The sequence below is a fragment of the Tetrao urogallus genome (genome assembly GCF_951394365.1).
Source record: "Tetrao urogallus genome assembly, chromosome: 16".
NCBI lineage: Eukaryota > Metazoa > Chordata > Aves > Galliformes > Phasianidae > Tetrao > Tetrao urogallus.
The window spans coordinates 3108120-3131265 of NC_136829.1; the positions used below are offsets into that span (position 1 = coordinate 3108120).

Below are 23146 nucleotides of genomic sequence, written 5' to 3' on the forward strand. Positions count from 1 at the left end.
GGGAAAATGAACTTTAATGAAACTCTCTCCGGTAATATGCTGTGACGGTACTTTCATTCTCCCCGTTATGCAGCGAGATACCGCCGCAGCCTTGAGCCACGGAGAGCAGAAAGCGCGCTGATAAACGGCCCCAGAACCTCAATGAGAGCACTGACACCTAGCGGGGCAGCACGGCAGCATCTCTTGGGCTTCAGCTGATGGGAGAACGCTAACAGCAGCCTCTTGTCTTGCTGAACGGCAGCACGGGCTGTCAGAGCGCCGGCTTGGTGCCCGCACTGCTGTGAGCGCGCTGCTTTGCAGCTCTAATTGCTGCTTTGCAGCTGATTGCTGCTTTGCAGCTCTGATGGCTGCTTTGCAGCTGATCGCTGCTGGCTCCTGCTCCGTCCAGGGGCCACGGGCGCAGGGGGGCAGCTTGCTGCAGGTCAGTACTGAGGCTGAAACAAGAACAGGAGCAACTTCGCATGGTGTGTGCACACGGGGCAACGGCTTTAAGCCAGCGCGGGGAGGCGCGGAGCTCTGTGCGCATGCGCTGTGGCGGCGCCGCCATGGCGCTGCCGCGCTTGCTGTGCTCCGTGCTGTGGCTCTGCGCACTGCGGATCCCCGCGGGGCCCGGCGTCGCCGCCCGAGGGCTGGACGTGGCTTCGTACCGGTGAGATCGGGGCCGGGAGGGGCTGGGTGAGAGTGAGCTCGGCGGGGTGCGAGCGTTGTGCTGTGTGTGTGTGCCGCAGGGAGCGGGTGCGCGCCATGTTCTACCACGCCTACGAGCACTACCTGGAGAGCGCGTTCCCCTACGACGAGCTGCGGCCGCTCACCTGCGACGGGCACGACACGTGGGGCAGGTGAGGGCGGAGGGGCGCGGAGGGGCCGGGCTGCCGGCCGGACCTCGGCTCCGCGCTTCAGCTCCGTGCTTCCCCGCAGCTTCTCGCTGACGCTGATCGATGCCCTGGACACGCTGCTGGTGAGTGCGGGCTGTGTGCCGGCGCCGCGCCGCCCTCTGAGCCAAGAATTCATACGCGCATCTAACCCGAATCCACCTCTTTTCCTTTAAAGCCGTTCCCCTGCCGCTATCAATCCGTGTAAAAAAAGCCGAATTATCCCCAACGTGGGCTCGTGCCCCTGTTTTCCCGTGCTGTCACGCTCTTGTCACACTGCAGATCCTGGGAAACGTCACCGAGTTCCAGCGCGTGGTCACCGTGCTGCAGGAAGGGCTGGATTTCGATATCGATGTCAACGCGTCTGTCTTCGAAACGAATATCCGAGGTGAGGTGGGTTTTTCTGAGCCTCTGGGGTGCAGGCAGAGGTAATAACCTCACAGGGAGGCTGTAACGGGGTGCCATAGGAGATGTAGATGCTCAGAAAACTCCAGTGTCACCTTTCTGTCTTTGCAGGGCACCTTTCGGCTTCCTGCCTCAGTGTACGCAGGAGTTACACGTGTCACTTTCAGTATTCTACTGCCAAGTTTTAAGCTTTGTTATAGATGTGTCTTCCATGGAAACAGTGTGGATTTAATGCATTCCTTTTTGATGTACTGTTTTGGAAGAAAGCTTATATTGCCCCCCTCTAGTCTGTTCTTGTGAGGCCCCATCTGGAGTGCTGTGTCCAGGTCTGGAGCCCCAGTACAAGAAAGACAGGGAGCTGTTGAAGAGGGTCCAGAGGAGCCACAGAGATGAGCAGGGGACTGGAGCAGCTCCCTATGAAGACAGGCTGAGGGAGCTGGGCTTGTTCAGCATGGAGAAAAGGCTGCGGGGTGACCTCATTGCAGCCTTCAGTACCTAAAGGGAGCCTACAGACAGGAGGGGAATCAACTCTTTGAAAGGGTTGATAACAGCAGGACAAGGGGAAATGGTTTCAAGTGGAGGAAGGGAAGATTGAGGTTGGATGTCAGGGGGAAGCTCTTCACAGAGGGAGTGGTGAGGTGCTGGAACAGCTGCCCAGAGAGGCTGTGATGCCCCGTCCATTCCTGGAGGTGTCCAAGGCCAGGTTGGATGGGGCCTTGGGCAGCCTGGGCTGGTATGAAATGGGGAGGTTGGTGGCCCTGCATGTGGTAGGGGGGTTGGAGCTTCATGGTACTTCAGGTCCCTTCCAACTCTGGCCATTCTGTGATTCTATGATTCTGTGATTATTAATCTCTTGCTTTGGTGCTGTAAAATAAAACTTGTCTTTTTTTTTTTTTTTTTTTTTTTTTGAAACTTACAAAGACGTTTGCCTTCAGTGAGAGTGGAATGTTGTACCCTCTTGCACACCTCACTGGTTTGGTACTGTGAGACGGAGAGACAGGGAGCATAGCTGTTAGTTATGCTCTTTTTTTGTTGTTTCTGCTATTAAACAGTATTGAGCCAGCTTTTGCAGCACTGTAATTTCTCTGTTTATGCTTGTTGTGTGACATCAGGCTAACCTGTGAAAAGAACTGAAAACTCACAGCCTCTGACAGTCAGACTACAATTCTTTACTCTAACCTAGGTCTTTTTCTGCAAGGAGTTTAGTAAGGTATGCTGCATTACAGAAACATGACATAAAGCTGTCTAGAAGAAATGAAACACGATTCTTCTTTAGGATGTCATAGCCACTATACTTGTAGCTTTTTGATTTTCTGCAGGGCACTGCAGATACAGGAGGGCAAGTGGGATCTGATGCTCCTAATATAATGGAATAAATATACCCAGGTACTTACTGCAAACAGGAAGGAACAAACAACTCTTCTGAGGCATTGAATGATGTGTGTCTTAATGATGTGCCATCTCACTTTTCTTCCTCATGAATACTGTTGTGCATCAAGCTAAAACACGACTGGTTTGGGACTTCATTCTTCCTCTGTCCCAGCATTTTCTAATGGGATTCTCACTGTGCACCTTCCAGTGGTTGGTGGCCTCCTTTCTGCTCACTTGCTGTCCAAGAAGGCTGGCGTTGAGGTGGAGGTGGGATGGCCCTGCTCTGGACCTCTCCTGAGGATGGCAGAGGAAGCAGCTCGCAAACTGCTGCCAGGTGAGAACTTGTCTGTTCTGTGCTGCTGTGGTTCCTGAGGTGACTGGTGCACTGGAGGAAGATGGCACTGCTTGAGTTGTGAGCTCACAGAACAGTCTTACGTTCCCTGAGCTCTAAGGAGTTGAACTTCCTTTGTTTGCAGGAAAGCATCTTGTAAGTTCAGGGCGTAAGTTGTCCACGTGTGTGCCAAGTGTTGTATGTGCTTAATGCAGCAATTTGTTAATTGCTTGCTGTGGGAAATATTTTATATGCATGAGAAGTGCTATAAAGACTGTGAAACAGCTTGCAAAGACAAGAAGATGCAGCCTTATCTGCCCCTCTGTGAGCTGTGCTAGGATGTGTGCTCTGACAGCATGACACCATTTCCTTCTCTGCATGCACCCTGGGCTACCCTTGAGCAATCATGAGCTCAGTTTTTGTACACTGCTGACCAGCATCTGTAGTTACGTTTCACTGACTACTGTGTGCAGGGATGCAGCCCCTGCTCTGCACAGGGGAGAGTAGATCTGCAGTAGCTTCTGTGGCTCCAGTCCAGTTTGTTGCTGCAGAATGTGCCTGGGATTGTAGGGAGCACCTTCTTATCAGTCTGATAAGATGTAACAGTGAATGCTTTCATCTGAACCAAAAATTTTGTTTCAGCTTTTCAGACTCCCACTGGGATGCCCTATGGAACAGTAAACTTGTTGCATGGAGTAAACCCTGGGGAGACCCCGGTTACCTGTACTGCTGGAATTGGCACTTTTATAGTGGAATTTGCCACTTTAAGCCACCTTACTGGTGACCCAGTGTTTGAGGACGTTGCCAGGAAGGCCCTGAAGGCGCTGTGGAAAAACCGCTCAGGTATTGGACTGGTGAGTGAGGACATACTTTGAATTTTCATATACCTTAAGGGTTCTAAGCTATATTCTAAGTGTTGAAAGTATAAACTAAGGAAAAAGCATTGGATAAATAACCACGGCGCTAACAACAGGGCTGAAAGTCATGTGTTCCTGAAGACATGCAGCATGCACATCTTTGCTTTAGAGGTGCAACTCGACGTAATGCCGTTGTTTTGCTGCAGAACAGATGTGGGGGAGACAAAAATGCCTTCTGCTGGGCATTGCAGCTTTTGTAACAGCAACTGTACAGCATTGCATGAAAGATCTGTCAATGCATGGTGTGACGGTGGCTATGGAAGGAAATAAGAACACCAGGGTATTTCTAGTCTCTAGCATTTTGGGGCTCTCAGAGCTGGAAGTGCCAGCTCTGTGTTCACTGTCGCCTGATCAATCTTTCTTCAGTCAATGTCCAGCTGCTTTTGAATGTATGTGAAGTGTAATGGATGTATTTGTATGCTGTGTGAATCATAGATCATCTTGAGTTGGAAGGAATCCAACGAGGATCATCGAGTCCAACTCATGGCTCCACACAAGACTGCCCAAAGTTCAAACCACATTGAACTTCAGCAGGCCTGGTGCCTGCTGGAAACACTTCTGTTTGCTTTGGGGTCTGTTTTATTTTCATTTGATGCCCTGACTGTTGCACTGGAAAGAAACAGAATAACATTTTTTCCTGTCTTTGCAAAGCTAGGTACAATTGTTCTTAAATTCTCCTTCAGGATCTATTTAAATATTAGCATGGCAGCTCTCTCATGCCCCTGATGTTCTTAGTATCCTGCTCTGTGCCTCATCATCCTTCTTTATGTTTTCCTAAGGTAGAAATTAGTACCAGTCTCATGATGCCCAGACTGTGGTTTTTTACAGTAGCGTGACATTTTCTTTTGGCCAGTGCAGTGTTTGTACTGAGCAGAAAATCCACAAGTAATGATTTTCTATGCTTTGTACTTGTCTAGTGCTGACAGACATCTCTTGTACTAGAGAAAACACTCACTGATCTTGTCACTGTGAATCTTTTTCTGAGAGGAGGTTGGAGGCTTTTTGCGTGATGTTGCTGTTGTGGGGATTATTTTAATTATTGCTTAAAAGATGAGCTCTATTTCCACTCTAACACTCTTTCTTCCTCCCCACACTTGCTCCAGGTTGGTAACCACATTGATGTGGTAACTGCCAAATGGGTGGCCCAAGATGCTGGCATTGGAGCAGGAGTGGATTCCTACTTTGAATACCTTGTTAAAGGAGCCATTCTCCTGCAGGACAAGGAGCTGATGTCCATGTTTCTAGGTAAGCAGGTTGGTTGTTTTGTTTGTTTTCCCTGGTGTTGAAGGTTCCCGGGAATGTGCCCTTGGCTTCACCTGTAAAAGTTTCCCTGTGGGAGAATAAGGCTAATGAGTTCCATTTGGGACTGTTCCCAGTGTCTTTGCTATAATACTTTGGAACAGTCTGTGGTAAGACTTATCACAGGGAGGAAAGCACAACTCATTCGTTTGACATAGCTGAGGTGAAACAGGGACTTCAGTCATGCTGAAAAAGAAGAACATTTGTTTTATTACCTACTCATCTATGCTTTTTTTTTTTTAATACATAGAATATAACAAAGCTATCAAAAATTACACCAAGTTTGATGACTGGTACCTCTGGGTTCAGATGTACAAAGGAACAGTATCCATGCCTGTTTTTCAGTCTCTGGAGGCTTACTGGCCAGGCCTGCAGGTGAGAGCTGTCATATTGGTAGCATACAGTGGCATACGGTGATGATGTTTCAGTTGATTTATAAAATATAAGTTACAGATATAGCCCTCATCTGTGCTGGTTTAAAGCTCTGTTCCAATCTCTGGTGATGTCTGCAGCAGTCCTCAGTTTTTGAAAGAGTAAATGTTGAGTCCACCTGGTCTAATTAAAAAAAAGTTACTAAGCATAGAAGGTGGTTTTGTTGTAGCAAACTCTGCTGATAGTGATCTCGTAATCTAGATGGGAACCTGAAGGAGAAACAAAACAGTTTTTCTTCTGCTACCATATAAATACATTCTTCTCATGAATGCTTCCCACAGAGATACACTGAGAAGTTTGCTTTCTTATCAGTACTTACGTTTGCTCTGGGACTTGTTTATTCCTACTGGAACAAACTGGATTTTTTTTCTAGCCTTCTGTTAACTGAAAATTGAAGCGACTTTGAATTCTGCACACCTGAAATAATGTTATCCAAGGGAAAAGCAGTATCTAGTGCCTCTTCAGTTCTATTATTCTTAAGGCATCGTGCCTAAATGCTTATCATACCATTTAGAGTTGCTGAGCAACTCCTTTCTCACCCCTTGTTTTGACTATGGGATTGTTACTGAATCAACCTTTGTACTGTTTCTTCTTCACTCTGACATTGCTTTCCTAATTCTTTTGTCTCTCTCAGAGCCTGATTGGGGATGTAGATAATGCCATGCGAACCTTCCTCAACTATTACACTGTTTGGAAGCAGTTTGGTGGGCTGCCTGAGTTCTACAACATTCCTCAGGGCTATACAGTGGACAAGAGAGAAGGATACCCACTCAGGCCAGGTAAGCAGAAATGAAATAAAAAGGAACATGAAGTTCTGGTTTTGCTCTGGTGGTGAGATCAGACCGGATGTTAGCAGTAACTGTCATCTAAGAGCTCAGTTTTGTTCTGACTCGGTTCCTGCATGGGTTTCACCATTGATGTCCATTGTCAAAGCCAAATGATTTGCTTTCTGCCATTCACAAAGGCAGGGCTGTTAAAAAAAGCAGACAGTATTATAAAAAGCAGAAGTATTATATAAAGGAGCCCTGTTAAGGAATTGAGTTCCCTGTGTCAGATACGACAGGTTTGTGTTAGATTCTCTAATGAGAAATGGTTTTACTTAAAAGTCATGTGAAATGTTCATATGACTGCTTATACCCTTAGGTTTAGGAAGTGAAAGACTGCTGAGTTCCTGAATCAAATTAATTCCAGTTCTATGAGTAGACATCAACACATAAGAGGTTTAGTGTTGTTTGTAATGCTGCAATGCAATCTCTTTCCTATTAAGATCTTTTTGTTTGGCTTTTTTTTTTCCTGACAAAAATTTCACACGTGGTTATGAGGTCAGTAAAGCTTTGTAATAAATTGCCTTTTGGTCTGAGCATTGAGGTGAAATCCTACTCTTCTACCAAAAACACCAATGTTAACTTCAGTGTGTATTATAGCAACAACAGAAACTTTTTTTTAAATTGCACATGTTGCCTACGTATAGTGTTCCTGTACTGACAGTTTTCGTTGTGTTCCAAAGCTTTACAGCCTTTTCTCTAAAGATATTGTTTGAGAGGTTCAATTTTATTTGTAGTCCTTTCTAGAAACGTCTGTCTTTGCTTATTTTGACAACTGAGTTTTAATCCTTTTGTGTTGCTGCTCTTCTTCATTGTAGAAGGGAGCACTGTTCAGTCTTACCTGAGTTGATGGAACATGGTTACAGTGAATTTATAGAAATGAATTTCTTTCATCTTTACTAGAAGCAAGTCTGTGTACTTTTAGCCAGAGGAAGCACAAGACAAGCTAAACTACTTACATGGTCATATTAAAACAGTACTGATAATTCAGAGAACATCTTCTCTTCGCCGTATGCATGGTTTGGTAATCTTTGTGCTTGCAACTGTGTGTTAATTAGTTTTGGTTTGAGGTTGGTCTTGTTTTTTGCAGAGCTGATTGAGAGTGCAATGTATCTGTACCGTGCTACACGAGATCCCATACTCTTAGAACTGGGAAGAGATGCAGTGGAGTCAATAGAGAAGATCAGCAAGGTGGACTGTGGGTTTGCAACTGTAAGTGTGGCTGCTAAACAGCAGCTTTTGTATAGAAAGTGTACTTACGGATGATGTTGTGCTTTGAGTCAAATGATCACATCTATTAAAGCTTGACTTCTTTTTCAAATAAACCCCTTGTTTTTCTCTAAAGCTGAGCTGCTGATCATGTTTCTGGGAGTAACTTTCCTTGCAGCCTGAAAAATGGGCCAAATTCTGTTAACTGTTTGTCACACCAGAGCTTAAAAAGTAGAAAAGCATCAGAATCTCCTCAGCTTTCCTGTATCTTGGTAGGTATGAGGAGTCCCACGTTGGCAGAGGGGCTCATATGCTCTGTAGAAGTGAATGGGCCTCTGCCTGTCAGTTGTAAAACAAACTAATGGAAAAAAGCACCCAGAATTTCAGGGATTTGAGAGACACAGGAAGCCTGACTGCCAGTGAAGACTGAGGAAAAACCCTGAGTAGCTCAGCCTTCTCCATATCTGTTATAGCCTGTTCTCCCTTCTCATTTATCAGAGGCAGTACACTCTCCTTGGCCTTTCTGTTCTGACCAGTGGCCCTATAGGATCCCTTCCTGTTTTATTTTGCATCAGTTGCCAACTTCAGTTCTATCTGTGCCTTAGCTTTCCTAATTTCATCATATTCTCTTCCCTGTACTCTTCCCAGGCTGCATGTACGGGCAGTGCAAGCAGGAACATTTCCTTATAACACCTCAGTTTGACTGGCAGGTTATTGCTTAGCCATGCTGGTTTCATCCTCCCCTGTTTCATTTCTTACACATGAGGATTGTGAGCTCTTGCACTGCTGCAACTCTAAAAAAAAAAAAAAAGCATCATTAAAGAGCTGCCAGCTCTGATCAGTTCTTCTGTCCCTATAGTCAGTTTCCTAGTGGATCTCATCCACTTGTTAAACAGCTGAAAGTTTTCTTTTCTGAAGATGTGAAGTTTTTGGTTTTTTTAGTTAGGTAAATGATGGGAAGATTATTCTCCTTACCCCTGTAGGAAGTACATTTCTCTTGACTTAGTTTTGAATCACCAGATTACGTTAATTCAAAACAGATAAAAACTTGTTGGTATACTGTATATTACCATCTGAAATATGGAATGTATTGATATTGTGCTGTTTGATGTAGTTGAATTGCAAGCTGGTTTTACATTCTGTTTTGTTTTTTTTTCCCTGAGTTCTTGAATTTGATATCAATGTAACCCACTGGTTCTCTTCTTCTGTAGATCAAAGACTTGAGAGATCACAGGCTGGACAACCGCATGGAGTCCTTCTTTTTGGCTGAAACAGTGAAATACTTGTACCTGCTGTTTGACCCAGACAACTTCATTCACAACGATGGCTCGGACTTTGATGTTGTGATCACCCCTTATGGCGAATGCATCTTGAATGCTGGGGGGTACATCTTCAACACTGAAGCTCATCCCATAGACCCTGCAGCACTGCATTGCTGCAGGAAGCGGAAAGAAGAGCAGTGGGAAGTGGAAGACTTAATGAGGGAGTTTTACTCGCTTCAGAAAAACAAGAAATTCCCCTTAAAACAGACTTCTGACTGTGGTGAAGGGGGATGTGCAAAAGACCCCCCAGGTGCGTCTTTAGGTGGAAAGAAAAGAAACTCTAAGAAGGGCTCACACTCCCTTTTGAGTTGCCCCAGTCAATCTTTTAACTCTAAACTTGCCGTACTGGGACAGGTCTTCCTGGACAACACTTGATTGTATGTTTATCATCAGTATGAATTACTGAACTTGATCCAGACTCTGGGAATGTATTTTTATGGTTTCATAATGGAAAAAGCCATACCTCACAATGTGAATTGTATGAAGTGAAAAAAAAAACAACTTCACATTAAATTCTGCTGCTGCTGGTTCATAAATGTGATTCACACGTTAGCTGTTGATGCTATGAAGTTGCTAACCTCAAAACGGTTACCTGAATAGCAAGCAGCTGTTCAGAAGGAAAAGCCTCTCCAGGTTGAGAGGTACTGTGTTTATTTCATGGTGACTTTGAAGTTTTACAGCCTTTTGCAGAGTCCACAGCTTACTGTGCTCCATAGAAGTGAGCCTAAGTGGTTCCCTGTCGATAAGGAAGAAGCACTGGATTACGAGCTCTAGTTGCAGCTCTGAGACTACAGATCTCTCCTCTGTGATATACTCTGCATTTTTTTACTGGCCTTGTTATGAATGTGGTTAGCCTGAAAGGTCTGTGATTTGTTAGGAAAACCTTGTGATTTCATGAGGTGAAGGCTCAGATTTGTAGATCTAGCATGTCTGTTGTAGATTTGATTTGTAGATTTGATTTGTAGATCAAGCATGAGGGATGGCTCAGTGGAAGGAAGGCACTTGTGACATGGGGAACTGCTTGCTTCCTGTGTGTAGAATCATCATGAGTCAGTACTACCAACCTGAAACTGGTTTAGTAAGCATCCAGCTAATGTCATCTGCAAACTGAGGTGTAACGTGGACTAGCAAAGGCTCAATTTACCCTGCAGTAGTGTGTTCTCTTCTTCAGGATCTGACATGCTTTTCCTATGAAATTTCCTCATTTCCTTCCTCTTTTAGACTTCCCCTTGGGGCCTCACTTGTCTAACTCCACATCAGCCTCCTCTAATAGTGAAGTTGGCCTCCAGGTGGACCTGCTGAGTTCTGCGTGTAATAACCAGATATCTGCCCCAAATAAGGGCAGAATGGGAGGTGACTTGGTTCAGAACGAAATGCAACTCTCCTCTGGCGCAGGAAGTTCTCAAGCTGCTTCCTGGAACAGGAAGTGAGAGTTTCTTGTGATCCCTCCTGCAGTGGAAACAAAGCTGCCCTTCCTTTGTTGTCTCAGCAGGTGAAAGGCATGAAAGTTGTTGGTGTTTGGCTGACTTGGCAAACTCAAACCATTATTAGTGTCTGAGCAGGTGGATGCAACGAGCAAAAAGAGCAAATGCAGTAGGGTAGCAAAGAGGTTTTTATTTTTAAATAAAATGTTTTAAAAAGACAGAAAAAATGCTGGACTTTCTCCAAGCCTGCTGGGTAGTGAGCAGTCAGGAGCAAGCACAGAGAAGCCAGAATCTGTCTCAGAGAAGCTGTAAGCTGGCAGTTTGAAGTGGATGTGTGGATGGCTTATGAAATGTTGTCTCCTGGCTTGTATTGAAGCTTTTGCACAGATTAGTACCTATAGCAGCCAGAAGAATTCTATTTCTCCATGTGTGGCAGACATTGCTGCCTCAGTGCTGTTTGTATTACAGCTGTTTCTCACATGACTAAAATGCACCCCTGGCAGCCTGGGGACATGACTGGTTTGGCTTTGCATCTTTTTTTTTTTTTCCCTCCTCTGTTTTGTCTGTTACAGTGATGTCAATCTGGCATGTAGTGAGTTGGAGTCTTGGCTTTCTTCATTTGAATGAGGTAGAGGTACAGGACAAATAAATCCTGTTTGGCCTCCAACTGGCTAGTAAAATACTGAACTGCAACTGCAACAGACTTTGCTGGGGTAGGAACACTGCTTTGAGGAGCTCTTGTCTCCATCACCAGTGCTATAAAGTTACATGAAGCCTGAACTTACCCCTGATGATGGAAGTCCTGTTACAGTTGTGAATAAACTGTTGGAAGAGGCCCTTCCATTTGAAGACAGGCAGATTGGAAGCATCAGTCACCTCTACAGACACTTGTAGCTGCGTGCTTCTCTCTTCAGTTTCTCTGGGGCGAATGCTGCTGCTTTAGAAACACTGCATGCAACTGTTGGCATGCAGGTATTGAGAGCAGAACACCCTAAAACTGAGGCAATGTTGGATCTTAGGCTAGTGGTTCCTCATTGCAACCATAAGACTGCTTCCTTTCTTTTCCAGCAGTTCATATCTCGCACTATTCTCTGTCCATTTCCAGAAAAACAAAATATAGGTGTTTTCCAGCACTTCATGTGGTGCTTGGTCCTTTCTCTTTCAGCACTGCTCCACCCACAGGCTAGCTGAAAACGAAGACCTTCAGGATATGTTGCAGTTCACTAATATAGTGGATGGATGCTAACCGTGGAATTTTGTTGCCCTCTTCTGAGGTTCCAGTAGCAGAAATGGGGTAGGCAGTAGCATTAGAAGGTAAGACCTCACCTCAGCACATCTGGAGCTGAAAATACTAACCTGGACACAGCTGTTCTGCTGACAGTACTTAGATGGATTTTCATCAGTTATGGGACGGAATAACACAACCTTAGTCTTGGTTTGCTCCAGCATTTTGACACGTCCTGTTGCCTCTCCTTCCAGGAGAGCCTCACAATGAAGGACATCTGTCACTCGAAGAGCTGGCAGGTCTCTTTCAGTATCTTACAGCAGAAGGGAGAACTCCAGTTCTGCAGTTGAGCAGTATGGTGAGCACTTAGCTGTGTTAACAGAATGTGGGGTTTTGTCAGGAATCCAAAATGAGGTGAGCATGAAACAGTGTTGGGGTTGTAGAAAATTCTTGATGGCTTCCAAATGAGGCAGGCCAGAACTGGGGAGGCAGGTCCCACCCACTGAGACTCCTGGCAGCTGTCAAAGGCTGGAAGGCTGGAAGGAACCTGCAATTTTGGTTTGAGTTGTGAAAAATAGCACAGAAACCAGATTTAGCATTTGCTGTTGATGTTGCCTCTATTTATTTTTTCCTGTACTGTAGGCAGCCTGCAAAGGCCAGAGCCTTGGCCAGATCTTTTTGAGATATTTCAAAAGTTATTGTTTGTATTTGGAGAGGCTGTGGATGTGGCTGGATTGATGAAAGGTCTGACAAACATCTTTTAGTGGATGTAAGCAAGGATAAGAGAGAGGAAAATGAGTCAGATCTGTGCATGAATTCCAAATGGCAAAAACCTTTGCTAAAAAAGCAAAGGGGGAGGGAAGCAGGGGAAGCAGTAACAAAGCAGACTGAGAGCAGCCTTTTGTACCTATGAAGTAGAGTGAGTAAGTGAGAAGAGTGCCATGTTTGCATTTCTTTAGATGGTTTTCTGTGAACAGCAATTTATCTGAACAGCAAGTCATCCATTAACAGATCATTGTTTCTATAAATAAGTGTGATCAACACATGCTTCATCGTTATTCATGGTGGTGACTTGTGATGTCAGATGTGATGCTATAAAACTTTAAAATACTTCACCTGTATCTCAAGACAACACTGGTTAGGCAGAATTTTTAAGCATCTTGTTAACCTCTCTTGTCTTTATTCCTTTCTACCCATTGTTCTTTGTATGACAAAGGCAAGTTAAAATGGATTATCAACTGAGGTTTGTGTTTAAAGTGGTAGCAATTTTGGCACCCAGATTGTGTGCTGCAATCCTGGCTGTCTCTCTAAGAACCCCATCTGGGCTGCTCTGCTTGGCAAGAGATAGCAGCTCTAGAAGTCTAAGAGAGGCTGTAGCAAGCAAGGGATGAAGGTAGCTACTGGTGATGGTTAAGTTGCAGGAGCTGCTGCCTGTATGTGAATCAGGAACTCATTCTTGGGTGTCTGCCTTTGTAAATTGGTGTGACCTCTTTGATTTGTTTGCTTTATTAGCCCTCAGGTATTTGTGATGTTTTGCAGTTTATTGGCAGTTCATGTGAATGCAATTGGTTTTTTTTTTTTTTTTTTTTTTCTTTTTTTTTTTTTTTTCTTTCGGGGCAGAGCAGGTTTTCGCAAAGGTCTTTCTTGTGGTCTGTGCTGTTCACATGATTGTGAGTTGCTGTTTTGTCTTAATTTGATTTGAGAAGCTCCTTGCATGCTGCACTGTGGATTTTAGTTCTGTGTCTGAATTGTTCACCTCAGCTAGGTTCACAGGGCATTGGCCTGCTGTGCTGACCAAGGAGCTGTTTCCTCTGTCCTGAATGTTGTGGTGTTGCACAGACCAGGGTGCTGGGAGTAGGGCTGGTTAGCAGCCTGCACAGCATGGTCAGGGAAGGCTTTTGGACGTCTGCACCTTGGCTGAGTATATGAATTAGGCTGCATCTGGGTGTTCCCTGGTGTTATTTATGGCACGGTTGCCCGCTGCTCATGATGATGATGTTCTGAGGGCTGCAAGCCACTGATTACAGGACAGACGTAGACCTGTTGGAGTACATCCAGAGAAGGGCCAAAAAAATGATCCACGGAATGGAACATGTCTCCTGTGAGGACAGGCTGAGCGAGATGGGGCTGTGCGGCATGGAGAAGGCTGTGAGGTGACCTGTGAGCAGCCTGTCAGCATCTGAAGGGAAGCGGCAGGACAGAAGGGGACAGACTCTAGCAGGTCTGCGGTGATACAACAGGAGGAAATGGCTTCAGGCTCTGGGAGGGTAGATTTAGGTTGGAAAGGAAAAATCCTTTATGGTGAGGCAGTGAACAGGTTACATGGAGTGGTTGGTGCCCCGTCCCTGGAGACTTTAAAGAGGAGGCTGGATGGGTTCCTGGGCAACACGATTGGTCTGCAGGTGTCCCTGTGCACTGCAGGGGAGCTGGACACGACGGCCCTCAGCGATCCCTTCCGACCTAAGGATTCTATGACTCAGATACCTGTCGAAACGTGGCAGCTTTACCAAACGTCCTTGGAGTTTAACTCAAGTTAGGCCCGCAGCGGAGGAGGGCTGTTAGCTAAGCCTGGTGGCTCGCCGCGGCACCTGCACAGCCGCCTCTGCCGCATTTACAAACGCACGCTGGGGCAAACGGCCGCTCCTAAACGCAGCCCACCGCCGTCCCGCCGCCACACTCCGTCCCGGTACACTGCGCGTGCGCACAGCGCCTTGGACTACATTTCCCAGCATGCTCTGCACTCAGCCTCTTCCCGCAAGGCGCGCCGTGCCCGGAAGGGGGCGCTGCGGAGGTCCCTCACGCCGCTCCGTACAAAGCGGCGAGGGAGGGGGCGCTTCCTGTTTGTCTCGGGCCGAGCGGGGCAGCGGCCATGGCGGCGGTAGGCCCTGGGCCCGGCGGCCGCCGGCGGCGCGGAGCCCCCACCAACATCCTGGCGCAGCTCCGCCACGGGCAGCTCAGCGGCCGCGGGCTCACGCGGGGGGCGCAGGTACCGCCGGGAGGGGTGTGTGTGTGCGGGGGGGCGGGCTGCGCGACCGTGGGCCCCGTGGGGCGGGCGGAGCTGCGGGCCTGCACTGGGCCCGGTCCTGAAGCTGCGCTCCTGCGGCTGCTGGGCCGCTCGGGGATCGGCTTCGACCGGGACCGGGGCTTCGTACCGAGCGGGGGCAGCGGCAGGGGTAGGGGTAGGGGTAGGGGTAGGGCAGGCCGCCTGCGGGCTCCTCTTATCCCGTCCTTCGTCTAAATGGGGAAAGGCCGCAGAGCCGTGCTGGGTTCTGCGAGGAAGCTGATGATGGTGGGAAACGCTGAGGAATGGAAGCAGCTCCTCCACCCGGGCTGCTGCCTATCGTGTGTGTGCGTGCTGCTTTCTTAACGAGCCGCCCCGGGGTTCTGCGCTGCTCGTTTCTTGTTGCAAACAACAGTCGGTGTTTCTTTTAAAGATGCAAAGGTAGGAAACAGAAGCGTGGCATAAAGAACTTGCTTTTTAGTGGTCGCTTTATTAAGCTAGCAGTATCTTAAGTTTTCAAATGTGGTAAAAATGGGATTTAAGTGGTTTTCATTAGTTCAGCCATTAGGCTGTTCTCCTTAAGAAGGCTTCTGAGCAGTCCCTGGGAGGATACTTGTTCATCCAAATCAGCATCCATGCCCAATGCTGTAGATGAGGTAGGTGGAAGAGGCAGGAGGTGATTTTAAGCTGCTGCTCTGTCCTGGTTCTACTGCTGGCTCAGATGCCAGTTTGGTTAATACTTGAGAAAAACCTCATTGCTTGCTTGGATTTAACCCTGTTACTCTCTCTTTTACAGGCAGCTATTTCAGTGGGTTGTTTTAGGAAAGCGTTCTGCAGACACAGGCTGTGGTGGCTCACCAACCTGTGTCTCTGCCTCTGTGCTCTAGGCTCCCATAGCAATTTAAGCCAAATAAACCTGTAACCAGGTTGTGCACCAACATGAAGTGCTGGGCTGCTGTGTCTGCTCTGGGCTTCGTTTAGCTTGAGAAGCACAGTGTTGTACCATGTTTTAATTTGGGGCTGTTAGCAGTTGTTTGAAATGACCACAAATGGCCAGACTTGGAGAAATCAAGGAGGCTTCTGCCAGCTACTTCTTCCTTCTCACAAGATCCAAATTCAGGGTGAATTTTGTTGCTTTTTTGTTTGTTTTTCTTTATACGTTTCATTGTGTCTGTGCTGAGCTGAGAAATTTCAAGATTGGGCTTGGGCCATAGGGCTCCCAGTGCTTCACAAATGTGGTAGGAATGCATTTTTGAATTACTTAGACTGAGGGGAAGAAAAAAAAAAAAAAAACCAACAAAACTTCTTGAATGATTTTCAACTCTGAATTGTGCCTTTGTACTGTTACCTTGAAGCAAGTCTTTTGTTTGCAGATCTAAATTTAAAACGCTTCGACCTAACCTTTAAAGAAGCACAAGGCAGTTTGGGGTACTTTAAGTCCTATTTTTGTCAGTGTTTATCAGACCATTTTCCTCTTTTGACTCCTCAGTAGCAGTGTGGAGCCCTTGAGTGGGGTTCTCAGCTCATTTGCTTTGAAAAGCCTGAGAGCAGAAGGCTTCTGAGCTGCTGTGTTTGGGTCTAGAAGAAAAGTCAGGACACTGCCCTTAATGTTCTCTGCAGGGAAGCTGTTGCAGGCTGCTTGAGCTGCACATCTGGTGTCCTGTGGAGAAACTCTTTTCCAGCACTTACTTCAGAGAGATTGGGAAACGCCATTGCCTGCTGTGGTTCCTGCCATCCGAGCCCTGTTCTCCCACAAGATTGGTGCTGCTTCAGCATCTGGTCTCTGGGAAGCAATTAGTATTCTTCTGTAGGCAACAGCAGACTTGCTTTGTTTGTAATGAAGCTTTGAGTACTGATTTTAGGTGATCTCAAAATCTTTCTGTATGAGGAAAGCAGGTGCTGGTTCTTGAGATGGTAAGGATAACATCGACGTGTGTCAATGGAAATTCATCAGCCTGATCTTACAAGGACACGAAAATAATTTGGACAACAGCTACGTCAATATCTGGCAGCACTGAGGCCAGCTGAACCTCTGAACAACCTGGATCTTTGCCACGTGTTCCTGCTGCTCTCACCCACCAGAAGTCACCGTGTTCTTGGCAGCTGGCCTGTATGCATTATTGTTAAGATGTTAGATGAATGAAACAGGTTTTGGTAAACATTGCCATTATGTGTTCATATATCCTTTGTGGCCGTATTGCTAGCCTCAGTTGCTGTCCTGGATGTGAGCACCAGCCTCTGTTTCAGATTGTATAACCTCATGTAAAGGTTTGCCCTGGTGCTGAGCACTGAGCAAGTGAAAGGGGCTTTTCAGGTGCCAGTAAACAAGAAGCAGACTGACTTTCCAGAAGTGACACACGTCTTATAAGGAAAATATTACTTGTGAACTGGCTGGCCTGTGGTGCCTGTCTTGGCACAGCTGTGCTGTGCACAGAGGCACTGTAAATAACACATGGCAGGGTTTGTGTTGCAGTTCCATCAAGGCAAGGGAGTGTTTTGGTTCACCTGACCAGGCTCAAAGCAAAGCTTCGTCCCATCTGCAACAGGACAAACACCTCATCTGCTGCAGGCAGGCTGTGAAAAGCGTGTCTGTAACATGAAAGCAGAAGATATTTACATGCACCAGTGTGAATCCTTGTAGAGAAGCAGTGTAATAATGGATTAGCCAGAGATTTGCTGGCAAATCAGCATGCTTGTGGTGCTGTCCCAAGAGCAGATCGTCAGCACTGGTCTCACACTCTCAGGACTGCCAAGGCTTTGCTGAAACAATCAGAGTGGAAAAGAGTCCCTTTTTCCAGCTCTGTCTCACAGTCTGCTGTTCTGAGGTTCTGCTTAGCATTGTAGTCCATATCCACTTCGAACTATTTTGCTGTGAAAGGAAAACATTTCCTACCTTATCATGCAGATTTCCATTTCTTACCATTATGAAATCTCTGAAAATATTTTGTTTTCCAAACAATTTTGTTTCCTCCTGACAACGACGACAAGTGCACGTTCACGTGAACATAATCCTCTCTAGCAGCTCTAATTGTATTGCTCTGAGCAGGCTTACACCTCTTCAGGAGAGCACAGTCAGCCAGTGCTGGACAGCTTGCACTGGCTTTTATGTAACAGGGAGCAGAGCTCTGTCATATGCAGGAGATGATGTTGAAAAGTGGCAACGTTAGTCTCTGGGAGTGTTATTTTGCTTGACTAAAAGTGAGTGGGAGGAAAACAGTTCCTTGCTCCTGCCTTTTCCTAGCTATCTTTACATGTTGTTTGCTTTCAAAATGGATTAAGAAACTGGCAGTTCCAAGGCAAGAGTGATCACTGAGAAGTTAATATTTTACAATCTTATTGATTTATTTTTTCTCTGAGCATGAAATCATCAAAATAAACACTGGTACCGTGTATTAGTTCCGAAGAGCTGCCGCTGCTGAGGATCTGCTTTGGAGTCGTTCTGCTCTCAGAGGCGGTTGTGGATTTTGGAGGTAGATGAGGTATGGCTCATAGAACAGCTCTTCCTGCAGACACGGAGTGGAACACTGCTTTGGGCTTCACAGGGATGGCTGCACCAAGCCAGGAGCTGCAGCAGGGCCTGTCCTTGTCAGTGTGCCTCCAGGTTTGTCCCCTCTTTTGGGATCTCAGGAGGAGGGTGGCGGGCTGGGCTGGGCTTTGCAGGAGCCCTGGTGCTGGGAGGAATAATCCACACCTCGGGGCTGCAGGGAGGCTGGCAGTGGGGATTTCTGCCAGCTTTGTGCCACCTGCAGGGAGTTGCCTTTGCAAATAAAGCACTGGGGCCTCTGACATGTTCTTACCCACAGCTGTGTGCCAAAGACCCAACGGATGACTGGCAGCTGCAGGCTTCAGTGCTTTCTCCTAAAGCACTTCCCAGAATTGCTGCGCGGGCCTGAGGCTGTGTGTCTGCGGTGCTGCCTTGTGAAAACAAGGACGGGGCAGGGGTTAACCTGGTGGTTGGGTGTGCAAAGTAGCAGGAGGAAAGAAACAGACTGTGCAAAGGAATGTTTGGTAGTGACTGGGAAGGAAAATGCAGTAAAGAGAAGAAATGACTGGACGGTCCCCAAAATTGTGAATAATCATTTTCCTGGCTGTGTGTCAGAAACAACTTCCTAAGTTAGTACTGCGGGGAGGAAAATTAAATATTTAATTGCACAAATATTAGTTTCCTGTTTCATAAAGATGCAGCCTAAAAGGCTCGGCGGAAGGGATATGGAAAGGATTTGGTTTCCTTCTAAATACGCAGAGGCCATGTGCTTGTGTCTGTTCTGTGAGATCCCTGATATTTGCCCATTTTATTTCTCTTACACTTTCTGAACATGGGATTTACACAAAGAATTGAAACGAATAGTGGGAATGGAAATCCTGCTTTTTTAGAGACTTCCAATCTTAGCTTAATCCACAGTTGCAACGGCCTAAAAAGGAACTAAAAAAACCCCAAATAATAAAATCTGTCACAGAACGAGTCCTTTAGTGGTGTGAAGGATGCCTGGACACCTGAGTTCACTGCTTTTGCCTTTTCAGATAGCAGCCTCATAGAAAGCACTTTCCTGTAATGACTGCTGAGTAAGACTGAAACATTTGAAGTGTAAAATGGGAAAGCATACAGAGGCTTCGAAGCAATCATCACTGCAAGAAGCTTTAGACAGGTAACAGGTGTTGCAGCACATGGTGCAGCTCTGATCGTGTGCACTGGCACAGAGCAGCAGGGACTGTGCCTGGAGCTCTGCAGTCCTGCATGGACACGGCAGCAGCAGGTGCTGGGGAGAAGGGAAAGGGGAGCTGAGCTGATAGGGTGTGCATTCAGGGAGATAGGAGCACAGGGCTGCTTATGGTGTGGTGAAAGAGTGGGGATTTGCTAGTAGTTGTTGAATGTTAGAAATTGCTAATGGATGCCCTGAAGAAACCCAAAAGGATTTCTAACAGGAAGAAGGAGAAAAAGTATGTAGATTTGTCTGCAGTCTCTTTGACTTTGTGTATAATTCTTCCTGCATGTAACTGTATAATGGGAGAGTATTCCTACTGTAGTGGGCTGCAGTCCTCTGGGAGAGGCTGAAGCGAAGTGCTGTGCATGCCCTGCCTTGTGGTGCCGGAGGGGCTTGATGCTGTGTTTCAGCTCAGTGCCTAAATCCTCCTGAATGTCTGTGAACCAGGCTGCCACAGCTTGGTAGGTGTGATCTATCTACCTTATCTAGAACCTTATCTACCTTAGCAGATAAGGTCTAACCTCACAGCCTTCCTTTGGGATCCCTCAGGTATGCTCTGCAGCTGTCCAGCAAGTGAAGAAGAGTTCTGAGGAGTCCGTGTTTGGTTGGGTTTACCCTGCTTAGGTGAGACCAAAAATGTGTTGGAGAGGGAATGGGGCCCCACTAATCCTGATGGCTGCTCACTGATGCCTACCCAGAGACGGCGAGGAGAAAACCAACTTCACTTACAAGGGAAAACTGGTGACTTGCTGCTATTACAGAAATCATGAGGCAAACGTCTTAACCAAAATGGTTCCAAAGGAAGACAACTCCATACAACTTAATTGAATTTGAATCCATCCACAGAATCCAAAATCTTCATGTTGGCAAATGCAGCCCCACCACAATGGAAATACTCAGAGCCAGGGCAGCCTCGTAACTGTAAAGTGGGGACCACAAGCTGGAGTTTGCAGCGAAACCAAGGATGGATTTTAAATCGAGAAGAAAAAATTGCTCTTGGAAAGCAGTTAAAAGAAGATGAGAACAAGGAAACATTTACTACAGCCTTTCAGAATTTCAAGTCTGGAAGTTTTCTGCAGATCAGCACAAATACATCAGCTGGGGAGAGGAAGAGCTGCTAGTACAGAAATGAGAGTGGAGATCCTGCCCCAAACTGAGAAGTATGTGTGTGGTTAGCAAACGCAGCACTAAGCCCGGGACTGGGCTTTATTAGTGCTGAAGGCCTTTTGGCCACTCTGAGGGCTGGGTGCCGTGTGCTGTGCTGCACACTGGAACCTCGTGCTGCAGCCTGTGTGCCTCAGTGTTGCCTGCAGTATCTTCTCCATCAGCTGGGCTGGATAGCTGGAGCCTTTCCCTGTGTTCTTTGCGCTTCACCCAGCAATTAATCTGGTTCCTCCTGCAGCTCCTCCCACGCCGAGATGGGGCAGTGGCAGAGCTCCCTGTGCTCTGGGTGCTCAGGGGGAGGGATGGGGATCTGTGGCTTCAAAGGAGCTGACCCATTATTCACAGCCTGAGTGACGCAAAGCCATTTTGAGTTTCTGGTTTTGCCCTGCCATTTCTTGTAGGAACAGCCTCCATGGAAGGAGCTCTGCGTCATTCCCCAGCAATGCTGGTTGATGACTCTTATTCCAAGTTGGAAATATGAGAAAAGTTGAAAACTGAAGAGAGCAGTGTTACGGGCCAGGCTTGCTCACACTGCTTTGATCACTCCTTGTAACAAGAAAAACAGACCCTTAAGAGCCTTGAGATTCTTTAAGTACCAATCTGAGTATTTGATTTAAGGCAAAACAAAGAAACCCTGTGTATCTGGGAAGGTAAGAAGGGGGGGGACTCACAGATGCTGCCAGTCTGAGTTCATCATGACAGATTTCTGACATTGTATGCTGTCTTACACAGAGAGAAAAGAGTTAAATTCTCAGAAATAGGAGTATATTTGCATATAATTGTGTCTAATCAGGAACTGAACAGCCCTTTGGAATTGTTCTGAGGTATAGCTGAGAAGGATGCCTGGGCTGAAACAATAAGGAAGGAGATTTCCTGGCTGCAGCTCGGAACAATGAGCATGGAAGGAAGCGTGGAGTTAACCAGGGATCAGGGAGTGACTGCACAGAGCAAGGGCAGCTTCAAGTGTGGGTCTGGTAAGGGAAAATGCACTCGCATTGCACTGGCATATGGTCCTGCTCTCCCTGGGGATTGGTGTGTAAAACATTTTGCCAGAAATCTTGCTGGTTGGACATCTTGTCATTGTTGGCCATAACTGTACAAAAGTCAGTGCTCACTGCAGGTTTGTTAGGAACCTCTGGTGAAGCACCTTTAAGGAGAGGGGCTATATTTTGGTTAGCATTAACTGCACTGGGGACTTCACAGAGGAGTTCCTCCTTTAGAGCATCTGCTGGATCACCCTGGAAGCCTTCCTGCTTTGCAGCACTTGCTGCAGCTTCTTTGAGTGGAATGTTCATCAGCATTGTGCTGCAGCTTGATTTTTTCAGATGTAAAGCACTGTGATAAATATTGAGGATTTTTGTATGTTTTGAGAAGGAGGAAAACTGGAGTTGTTGGCAAAAATGTAGCAGCAAATGCTGAGGTGTTCTTGGTGATTGCTGCCTTCTTCCTGAGTGATAGCACAGTGCTGTTCCCCTGCTGGTGGAGATGCTGGTTGCCATTTATGACCAGCCCAGGACTGAAGGAAGAATTCTCACTGTGGTGTAGATACGTTCCTCAGGAGCATGCTTGTCAGTCCTTTTGGTTTGGGTAATTGCTATGACCAGTAATGGCTTTAGGGACTTGGCTGAGGAGGTACTTATTACACACTGAATGGGAAAAGGAATGGAGTCTGTCTTCATTGCATGCTCTCTACTTCAGTCTCATATCAATTTTGATAGTGTCAAGGTCACCAATTTCCTCCTTCAGTGGTTTGTCAGTCAGAGATCTGCTTGTGGAACTGGATGAATGTGATCCCTCTGAAAAACGTGATCGATATAGAACTATGGGATGGGAGTAAGTATTCAAAATGATAACGTCTGCTTTCAGGCCTGTCCTTCAGATACGTTAACCATCCGCACAGTTCTGCTGCTAGCCCTGGATAAATCCCTGCTTGGAGACAGGGGCTGCGTTTTGCTGTGGTACTGCCTACAGCACACACTTTTTCTGTGATGTTCCTGTTTTGTTTTTGTGGACGGATTGTTTTCCTGAGCATTACACGTTGGACACGTGGGAATTACATTCTTCCTTTGTTGCAGATCACAGAGGCCTTGTTGAAGGAAAGAGATAAACAAGCAAAGTGGAATGGGATTCCCCTGCTGTTACAAAAGCTATATGAGCACAGCCACCCAAACAGCGACTTCTCCCAGTGCCAAAGCATCTTAAAGGTAGTGCCTTCCTCTGCGTTCTTCTGGAATCCACGTGCTGTTTTGTGGTTACTTTCTTTAAAGGCTAACTTTAAATATGCTTACCAACTGTGATTTTTGGAACTGTTTCTCTGATTGTACCTGTGGTTTGAATGTAAATAAGAGCTAGGAATGCATGTAATTGATGAGCCAGTAGATCCATGGATGCTCTGTGGAAGTTGTGTATATGCAGATGAATAATTTTCTTTATAAATCATCGTTTTGTTTTGTTTTGTTTTTTTCTTGCATGCAGGAAATTTCTCCACTTCTTTCAATGGAAGCCATGGCATTCGTGACAGAAGATAGAAAAGCTGCTCAAGAGTCCACTTTCCCCAATACATACACGTTTGACTTGTTTGGAGGAGTTGATGTAAGCATGGTTTATTTGGTTTGTTTTGCTGTGTTTTTTGGTTGTTTTTCCAAGG

General features: G+C 46.4%; 2 protein-coding genes across 2 annotated transcripts in view; both read left to right on the forward strand.

Moving 5' to 3' along the window:
- Positions 1–545: 545 nt before the first annotated feature.
- Positions 546–9357, forward strand: LOC306952552 (ER degradation-enhancing alpha-mannosidase-like protein 2; the record flags this gene model as incomplete). Its single annotated transcript, XM_079543267.1, has 11 exons — positions 546–649; positions 729–839; positions 919–958; positions 1155–1260; positions 2857–2982; positions 3622–3833; positions 5000–5141; positions 5446–5570; positions 6262–6406; positions 7542–7663; positions 8872–9357. 11 exons carry the CDS (start codon positions 546–548, stop codon positions 9355–9357), a joined length of 1719 nt encoding a protein of 572 aa, XP_079399393.1.
- A 5143-nt stretch (positions 9358–14500) lies between these two features.
- Positions 14501–23146, forward strand: part of TRPC4AP (transient receptor potential cation channel subfamily C member 4 associated protein) — a gene marked incomplete at both ends in the record, with an annotated part of 28916 nt that continues 20270 nt past the window's right edge. The window contains 3 exons of the mRNA XM_079543289.1: positions 14501–14617; positions 22575–22703; positions 22975–23091. Coding sequence (XP_079399415.1) covers positions 14501–14617; positions 22575–22703; positions 22975–23091 — 363 coding nt within the window. The remainder of the gene's footprint in view (positions 14618–22574; positions 22704–22974; positions 23092–23146) is intronic.